Source organism: Pseudochaenichthys georgianus, chromosome 6 (genome assembly GCF_902827115.2).
Source record: "Pseudochaenichthys georgianus chromosome 6, fPseGeo1.2, whole genome shotgun sequence".
In the NCBI taxonomy this organism is placed as follows: domain Eukaryota; kingdom Metazoa; phylum Chordata; class Actinopteri; order Perciformes; family Channichthyidae; genus Pseudochaenichthys; species Pseudochaenichthys georgianus.
This window is the reverse complement of record NC_047508.1, coordinates 23,436,349-23,445,923: the sequence shown is the minus strand read 5'-3', so window position 1 is coordinate 23,445,923 and position 9,575 is coordinate 23,436,349. Positions and strand designations below refer to the sequence as shown.

General features: G+C 42.6%; 1 protein-coding gene across 1 annotated transcript in view; it reads right to left on the bottom strand.

Annotated features, from left to right (window-relative positions):
• Window positions 1-82: 82 nt before the first annotated feature.
• c1qtnf13 (C1q and TNF related 13) overlaps window positions 83-9,575 on the bottom strand; it is a 35,772-nt gene continuing 26,279 nt past the window's right edge. Inside the window, exon 2 of the mRNA XM_034085953.2 lies at window positions 83-1,946. Within this exon, the coding sequence (XP_033941844.1) occupies window positions 874-1,905 (1,032 nt within the window). The 5' untranslated portion in view covers window positions 1,906-1,946 and the 3' untranslated portion in view covers window positions 83-873. The remainder of the gene's footprint in view (window positions 1,947-9,575) is intronic.

The following is a 9,575-nucleotide window of genomic DNA, read 5'->3' as shown; positions in this document are numbered from 1 at the left end:
CTGCTGACTCTTATCCAACTTCCTTTTTTGTATACTGCTTTTATTTGCTGTAGTCAATATTCATTGTAGTGTTGTAGCACTGATGCAAGGTGCAGCAGCAACACCATAAGGCATGGGGAGCTAACAGTAGAAAGCAGTACTGTGTACATATTAAAGTAACAAATCATTTATCAGTTTATAGTTTTACATTTTAGTGCAGACATGTCAATTAAACAGACCGGTAATTTGAACAATATGTAAGAAATGATGTCATTAGCATAAGAAACAAGACCTTGTGAATTCAGTAAATTGTTTACATTTATTTAGTTTCTTGAAATAAAAACATCACAAGAGATACAGGTATATCTTCAATTGAATTTCGCAATACTACGTCGATGACATGACTTAAATGACCACCACTCACATCTGTATCTATTTTTTTACAGTGAGCAGATTTGAATACACTATACATCATTTACACAATATTTCTCAACAGGCAATACTATTTTTTCCATTTAAAACAATTAAGTACAATACAAGTAAATACGTCTGTAAACAAAAACCCAACTGTATTACTTATGAACGAGTTGTTATTTAAAATATATTTTTCTTATTGTAATGTCTTACAGTTAATTACACTTCAAGGGCATAAATAACCCTGTTGCATGCAGGTTAATGTCCTTTATTGTATGACAGCTCCATCTTGTGGCGTAATTTGGCAACAGATATCCTCCCATGAGTTACATTATAGGGTTACAGAAGCAAACAAACAAAGCAGTATCAACGTAGTAACACCATACTGACCACAGAATTCTTCTTATGCTCCATCTACAAAGAAATAATAAACAGATCTTCTACAAAAACATCAGACTCTGTTATAAAGGGTAAAGACATTTAGCGTTGAGTTCTGTCCTGGGTGGTGGGAAGTGGGAGTGTTTCTGCTTCAGGGTAAACCAGGAAGCCAGAAAAGGTGGTGTACCTCCCCTGGTTGCTGTAGACAGCGTAGCGCTCATCCTGCTGACTGTACAGCCACACACTCTCGCCCCGACGGAGAGACAGCAGCAGGCTCTGACTCTGCATCTCCCTTCTCTTCGACGTGTCCTCATCAAACACCATCGCCTGCACCTCGCCCTTCCCGCTCATCAGTTTCACAGAAACAGCCTTACGAGGGTGTTTCCCCACAGTGAAGGCAAAGAAGTATGCGCCTGGGTATTGGCAGGTGAACAGGCCGGAGGTTTTGTTGAAATGCCCCCCGATGTTGACGTATTCCACATCAAAGGTCATAGGTGGCTTTTCATGCTGCTTGATACTCTGACCTATGAGTGTGGAGGTCCGTGCCATAGAGAAGGCTGACCTTGGCTGCTCTGATGTGTGACCTCTGGACAAGAGGTCAGCCTGAGGGGGGCAGTTTGGGTAGGACGGCCCTGATGTGGACAGATGGTTGCTGATGTAGCTGGTTGGGGAGATGTCAGGATAGACGAGGTAACCAGAGAAGGCAATGTAAGGGCCAGCGTTGCTGTACAAAGCATATTGAGGACTCCGCTGCAAAAGCAGCCACACTGTGTCCATTTCCTTTAAACTGATCATAACACTTTGGCTTTGAATTTTCCTTCCTTTCTTGCGGTAGTCGTCATATGCTATGGCCTGCACCTCTTCTCCGTTCTTCGCCAGTATCACAGAAAGCATTTTCTTTGGGAATTTCCCCACAGAGAAGGAGAAGTAGTAAGCCCCGGGGACGCGACAGCGGAATTGCCCAGTGTCTGGGTTAAAATCCCCTCCAATGTTGACCATGAGCCTGTTGAAGGTCACCGCCTTCTGCTTGCCTCCCTCCATGCTGCTGGTTCGTGTGGCAGAGAAAGCAGAACTCTGACTTGAAGTCACTGGAGGGCCGTGAAGAGAGGAAGCTGGTCCAGAGCAGGAGATCATGATCAGTATACATGCCAGATAGCAGTGTGTGCTCCTCTGAGCTACAAAATTAAAGGAAAACAAATAAATACATTTACAAGTGGTAAACATACATTTATGAAACTATGGGCAAGTTAGATATTTGAGATGTCTTTGCTTTACAAATTAAAAGTCCAGTCTTGTAGCTTGAGATCTGGTGGTCAGGGACCCTCAGGGCTTACAAAATACATCTGAGGAGGGTCACCAGATAATAAAAGGTGTATTTCAAAATGTTTAGATAAATGTTCATTCGCTTTCTAGCAGAGATTAAGAAGACTATGTTTGTCCATTCAATACAAAAATACAGGCAGAAGACATTATCTTGTTTAGCTTAGCACAACAACTGGAAACAGGGGAAAATAGCTAGCCTGGCTCTGTCCAATGTAAGGCAACATATGATATATTCAGATAGAGAAGGAAAAAAACGGGTTAGTTTAACTGCTCATAGCTAATATCCTGTGTATCCTTCAAACCAAGCTTAGCAATAATGCCTCTATATGAAATACTCCAGTCCAAATTGATAAGGAAGTCTGGTTACGCCCTGTCGAGATTGATTTTGTGACTCAAATCAGGCGCTCTGTGGGAGCAGCAGCCCCTGTAATGTGGCTGATATTGTCTGTTCTCTCTGTGCACTGAGAGAAGGGACTAGATTAGGTGCTGGTTCATCTGTTCCTGTGTCTGTTGAACAATGGAAAACTTTAGAGGGCCGGTGAGGTGGGGCAGGGCAGAATGCTAAAAGATACCACTTAGATAAGTTGCAGATATTCTGTTATTATAAATTAAAAACTTGTGATTATTCTTTAGGGACTTGTTTACACTACTGAAATGCTGCCTTTTTAACCATTACATACATTGGAGAGCATTACGTATTCAGGTTCCAATAGAAAAGTATTCTCTATTTAAAAAATGACTATTATTAATATGTAATTTATAATTCCTGTATACATGTAATGAAATAGAAGAATTTGAAATCACACTCCCATAGATTGATCTGACAAGCTTCTATGATCACACTCACACTGACCACCTCACCTGCAAGGCAACAAACACACGTTTAAGTAGTAATGATTTGATTTGACCTGCACATTTTAAAAAACACTAATGATATTTACATTTACAAAATAAGTGAGCTGGCAAAAATATTAGCCTTATACTGTAGTAGTCAAAAACCTTCATCTTTTGTCCTCAACTTTTCAAAATAAAGATTTAACATTTGAGAATAATCTGCAGTGTAACATAATGCTTTCTTATTACATAGAAGGCAAATTAGTCGGTATAGCAATATAGTCAAACAAAGCGTGGACACAATGAACAGAAAATGACCTATAGTTATGACCAAAAGTGTGAGGAGACAATTGTAATTTACTATACTTCTACCCAGATAAATAAAAACCATACATACAATTCTTAGCCCACTTACGTGTGTACACATAGAATCCATGCTCTAAAGATGAGCTGAAACAAATGTCAAACTCACCTGTTAGGATTTGTTGAGAAAGAAAATGCATGCTGGACTTCGTTTTCTGAGACAGACTTTTAAATAAAGTTCCTCTTAGTTTGCTGCACTGCTAATGACCATATGACAGGCCCAACACCCAGAGGGACAAAGCTTCTGTCCAAACAGACATGTCAGGAGGAGGAGCTCCAGGTCCCCTCCAATCTATAGTTCCCATTCAGCCTGCAGTGCAAAACAATGAAAATGCAGCTGTACCTTCAGCCTTATTTTGTATGTACTTGTTTTGTCTAAGAAGGATTAAGGAGCTGTGGGACACAAAGTTTGGATTTTCAACACCAGACAACAGTCCATTATCTAGACAATTTATATCAAAAATAGGTAATTGAAAAGTGATTGTTGAGAAAGAATAACATTGAAAAACAATGTCTGTATAATAATGGTTTCAGCCAAGGTATTTTCAGAAAAAGAAGGTGTTATAGAGTTTTAGAACGTAAATTCTGCAACTTAAGAAAATCATTACCTGTGAAAAAAATTAATCCTGGTTGGAAAATATTTGTAAAAATGGTTGCAACACTACTTTAATGTTGGAAAATGGATTATATGATATTACTGTATTTACTGAGAGGTTATGGTAAGGCAAGGCAAGTTTATTTATATAGCACCTTTCAACACAAGGAAATTCAAGGTGCTTTACAAAAATGAAAGACATTCAGACAAAGGCATTTAAAAACAGTAAAAGATAATACAAGAAACATTAGAAGAAAAAAATACATGAATAAAAAGTTACAGTGCAGTTTAAGATATGAATAGTTCACACAGAAGTTCCACTTTACTGATGAACACAGCTCAGTTTCAATTAAAAGCAGCGACAAAAAGATAAGTCTTCAGCCTGGATTTAAAAGTAGTAAGAGTTGCAGCGGACCTGCAGGTTTCTGGGAGTTTGTTCCAGATATTTGGTGTGCTCTCACGTTAAACTTGTTGTGTTGTAGTGTAGTTCAGTAGTGTGAAGTACCTGGGTTCATTTACTGTAATAAAGTACTAAGCACTGTCCCAGGTAAAAAAATATGATGCTTAAATTACACTTTTTAAAGAATTTACTAAGTACACTTTTAGGATAAATGTGCTTTTTTGTCGCATTCAAGTATACTAAAGTGTACTCATTAGTTTTTCTTTTCCCATGTTATTTCATGCATGGCTGTCTTTAGTCATTAATATTCTAAGTATTAATTAAATACATTGTTTTTGATTACCACAAACTAAGAACTAAAATAGTTTATGCCAAGTGTGATAAAAATTACTATAATAATACTAATTTTGTTAAAAATAATTATTTTAGCAGAGATTTGGACCAAGTATGTATGATGTAGTAATAGAAAAACTATTTTAGTTCATACACTGTGACATGAGCTAGTCATGTTAGCTTGTAACTAACTAGCAAGTTAGCCAAACGTTAGCGGTTAGCAGTTTATGCTATGCTAGCTGTTGGCTACTGAACATTAACAAACTGGATTCCGCTGTGAAACTTTACAATAAACTTGGCGGCAACACTGTGACACGCCGCTGCATGTTTATGCTAATTACCCACTTTGGAGACGAGAGGGTGGCGCGGCAGCACTGCAAGAAGCTGTAAAACTAACGTTAGCAGCCACCTTGTTACAGGCCCGGCTCCAGGATGAAATGACTGAGGGGGCTGTTAAAAAATCCGAGGGGGCGATTTTTTTTTCTCACAACAACGAAAAATACTGGCAATGTAATGAATTGACACACCTAGCTTTTTTCCTTCTTACTGCTCTACAATCTCTTTGCTTCTTTATTTGTATTCCGGATTTACCCCTCTCGTTCTGTTCTTTTCCTCTGATCTTTAATAACAGATAGTACATTATCAGATGGCTGCACTTTGGTTAACAGACTAACATTGATTTCCTCCATTTATAAATTGGCTCTGTAATTATACCATAACCTTTTCTCCTCTATCCCTTAACTCGTCTTCCTATACAGATGTTACTTACTTACTATCTATCTAGAAAAATGTATCTGGTTGATTTTTTATTTCCAGGATTGAATGTGCAAATCAAGGTATAAAACCTGGCATTTCATAAGAAAGTGACTAATATATAAATCAAATGTAATATTGGATAAAACACTACACCAAATGGACAGACACAGATTAAAAGTAAAGTCCCCTGGTTTGTCTCTAGAGTCAAACTGCCATGAGAAAAATCAAATCAATGTTCCACAATCCGCCACTAGATGTCGCTCATTGTACCAATACGGTTTATATAATACAGATTACTACAACAGAGCTGTACAAATGAATTTCCCCCTGGGGACAATAAATCTAATCTAAACTAATGAAGCTTAGCGCAAGTTCAGACAGGAAGACCTAACACTCCGTATTGCGCGTCATGGCAATACTTGCTCCCTGCATCTAAATGACAGGGAGCGCCTCTCCTCAGCTAAACCTATCACGCCCCTCCATTTACAAGGCTAATCATCGCACCTGTTAACCCCTCTATATATGCTCTCCCCTGTTCTATCAGCTGTCTTCCAGGTGTCAACGCGCAAGCAGCAGCAGGGCTTCGTCCCAGCTCCAGGCATTATTCATCAGCTCCGCAGTCTGGCGGATTAAGCTACAGGCGGCATTCCCCAGTCGGCTAGCGGTTCCAGCCGGCCGCCCGCAAACCCGGACTTGGGAGGAAAAGACAAGGAAATCGGGCTCCACGGAAGTTCCTCCAGCTTAATGGAAACGGGCTACTTCACCCAAACAATTGACGTACGCCTTCAGTCTCTCAAGAGGGTATCACTGGCTTCATGGCCGCTCAAATGCGGCGCTTCCGGCTTCACGCGGAACGGGTCCTCATCGCATGCGAAGCTTTACCCATTCTGGCTTCAACCACAACCCCTCCTGCAGGCAGGCAGGGCTCAAGCTACATCCCATTGGAGCTACTTCCTCCTGCGCCTCACCTCTAAAACAGACGTCAGGGTAGCACTGGCAAGAGGCAGTTGCAGCAAATTCACGAGATGTTTCGTTATATTGTCATGACATTCGGGGCATGCAGAGCGAGATCACTACCCCTTTAAGAGAGGGGTGTGGCGTGTGCAGGTGTGCTGGGCATGGTATGGTAGAGCGAGCGGGATTCATGTTTTCTAGAAGTAAACAAGGCAGCAGAAAAAGGAATTTCTGTGATCTTACGAAACAGAAGAGCTAAATAAATGCAACGACCTCCCAAGAAGAGCTCGCCTCTCTCCAGTCTTTCCGAAAAAATGGGTTATTGAACCCGAAGCGTGTTGCTTCTGCCCTGGGAGACGACAGAGAGTCACCCCCCCCCCCCCCTTTCCTCGACTACGGTCTGGGAGCCGACAGGAAGTTCAATACGATGCATTGCTACCTTTAGTTCAGGGTAAGGTGAGTTTCCAGGCAGTGTTGGGTGTAACGTGTTACAGTATGGAGTTTCAGTAACGTATTACTTGCATTACTAAGGCAGTCGGGTAATTACTACCCATTACAATGCTCAGTAACTAACACAGTTTCAAGCTTCAACACAGCGTTACCTGAAATGAATGGCGCCAACTCATTTCTAATATGCAAAAGACAAACAAATGCGTCTATGATGTATTTTCGATCAGACGAGATCTCTCTCCCCGGTCTGCGTGCGAGGGGGCGGGGCAGTTTACACACACGCAGCTGCTCCATGCAGCGGAGCACTCTGCGGAGGTGGCGGAGAGAACGCGCTCCGAGGCGTGGTTAAACTTTACCCGTCTCGACGTGGAGAATGCTCGTTGCCTAAGTGCAATAAGAGTTTAGCTTTTGTCTAAATATTTATCAAAAGTGCAGCACATTCAGACAAAGGAATGCACCGTTTTCGACTGTCTAGCAGCTCTGTAGCCCCATCCACGAGTAACGTTTTCACGTTAGGTGTCATGTATGCTAGCAGCAACACACAGAGTTCACTAAATTATACAAACATGGGTTAATGATTAGAGGTAACTGAGTATTTTATTTTGTTGGGCTGTTTTCCGGGAATAATAGTCAAAGCCGTCAGGTGCAGCATAGGCAAGACGAGAGATTTATCATAACTTTAACGAAAACGTCTGCTACCACCCATATCGTACATTCCTCCACATCTGCAGTCCTGCAAGGACGCTCATCCAAGGTCTGTATGCCCCAGGCGCAACCGCAGCTTTGCCAGTACCTCGCGCCAGGAACCACATGGAAAATAATCTTTCAACCCCCCCCCCCCCACCCGCATTAACGCCACACATTAGCAGTGGCCGTATCTACTCACTCAGACACTCAATGAGTCTTCGTTTTATTCACGGATGCTGCCCATCCGTGGGGTTTTTGGGGAGTTTCTTCAGGGAGAAAGAGAAGCTCACGTAATATGATAGAAGACAGTCTAATCACCCAATCAAGTGCATCTATGTCTCACCGTGGCGTAATTAAACTGCTAATTAAGCTAGTCCCATATCATGGGTCATGTTTCAGTATTTACCTAAGCATACATCATTTTATGCTGCGCATATTGTCTCATTTATATTGGTTCATGCTCACATGGCTTACGATAAGCCAGGGTATAACATTCATGTCTCATTGTACTCAAGCTAACAGCTGCATTACATTGTCTACATCTCCCTCTTCCCCCGGACATCGACTCGTGCCGGCAATCCTAGATCTCTCAGTTTACCTATGGTAAACATGCATATAACTGGTGGTGGTGTCTTAATAGCATTCTAGGGCTTCGTCCAGGATAGGTGCAGCAACCCTGCCGCAATCAAGGTAATTATTCCTCATCCCTACAACCAGACGGCCATCCAAGATCTCTCTTTCCTGGTATTTATACATTTAGTGGTAGTGTTCATCTGTGCATTTTAACCCTGCATCGCAGGTCATCGACCATCGTGTCGGCAAGGTTTATTGGTAGCGTTCACGTAAGCCCGGCGCTGATTCCGGCCGTCGACTTCCGAGTCAGCATCCTATGATGTACAGTAAGCCCGGCAGTGATTCCGCCGTTGTTTAGTGGTAGTACGTAAGCCCGGCCTGATTCCGGCCGGTGGCTCTCGGGTCAAGCATCTTATGATGTACAGTAAGCCCAGCAGAGAACAGTAAGCCCGGCAGCGATTCCGGCCGTTGTTTAGTGGTAGCGTTCTCGTAAGTCCGGCGCTGATTCCGGCCGTCGACCTTCGGGTCAGCATCTTATGATGTACAGTAAGCCCGGCAGTGATTCCGGCAGATCGTTTAATCCACATGTTAATCTCTCATTTCATCCATAGATTACCGCAGTCAGCCCACAAGACGTTCCGGAACCTCTGCCCAGGAGCCAGCACTCAACCCGTCAGGATTCCTCCCCTGCATCTCCTCTCTCTCTCTTAAATAGAAGCCCTCTAGAAAGGCACCTCGAATCAGCAGGTCTATGAGGAAGGGCTTAGCGCGTCCACCCTCAAAACATATGATTCACTTGGAGAACGTTTGCGGCATTTTGCTTTTCCGTAGGCATCACACTTAAACCTGTTCTCATCTCCACCGTGTGTGCCTTCATGTGCTACTGCGCCACTGATTGCCACCTCAAACCCCAATACATCCGGGGCCTCTTAGCAGGAGTTCAGTTTAACGTTCGCGTTCCGATCTCGGCTTTCTCAGCCTGTTCGCAAACCAGTCAGTCAAACTCATCCTCAAAGGTCTCATTAAAACTTTTCCCCCGTCTTAGACCGGAGACGCCCTATTACGCTTTCCACTTTACGCCTCATGCTCTCCAAACTTAGAAGTGGGTTATTCTCCCCTTATATCGATGCACTACTCGATGCTCTATTTCTCCTAGCTTTTTATGCCTTTCTCAGACCAGGCGAATTTACCACAGCTTCCCTTACTTTCGATTCCAATCGAGACGTCAGCTTTCTGACATATCCTTTCACGCTAGCCACTTTAGTTTATATCTTTAAACACTCCAAATGCGGCGGCGCCTGCTCCGTCATCGCTGCCCGCATCGACTCCCAGTTCTGCCCTTATAAGGCCATGATCAAGTTCCTACGGCTTAGACCTACCTCTAATCCTCTCTCACCATTATTCCTTATCTCAGGGAATTTTCCTTTAAACGCAACGACAGTTCAATGTCTATTTAAAACAAGTCCTCATTAAATCCGGGTTATCACCCCTTCTACACACGGGGCACTCCTTCAGAATAGGCGCAGCTACTTCCGC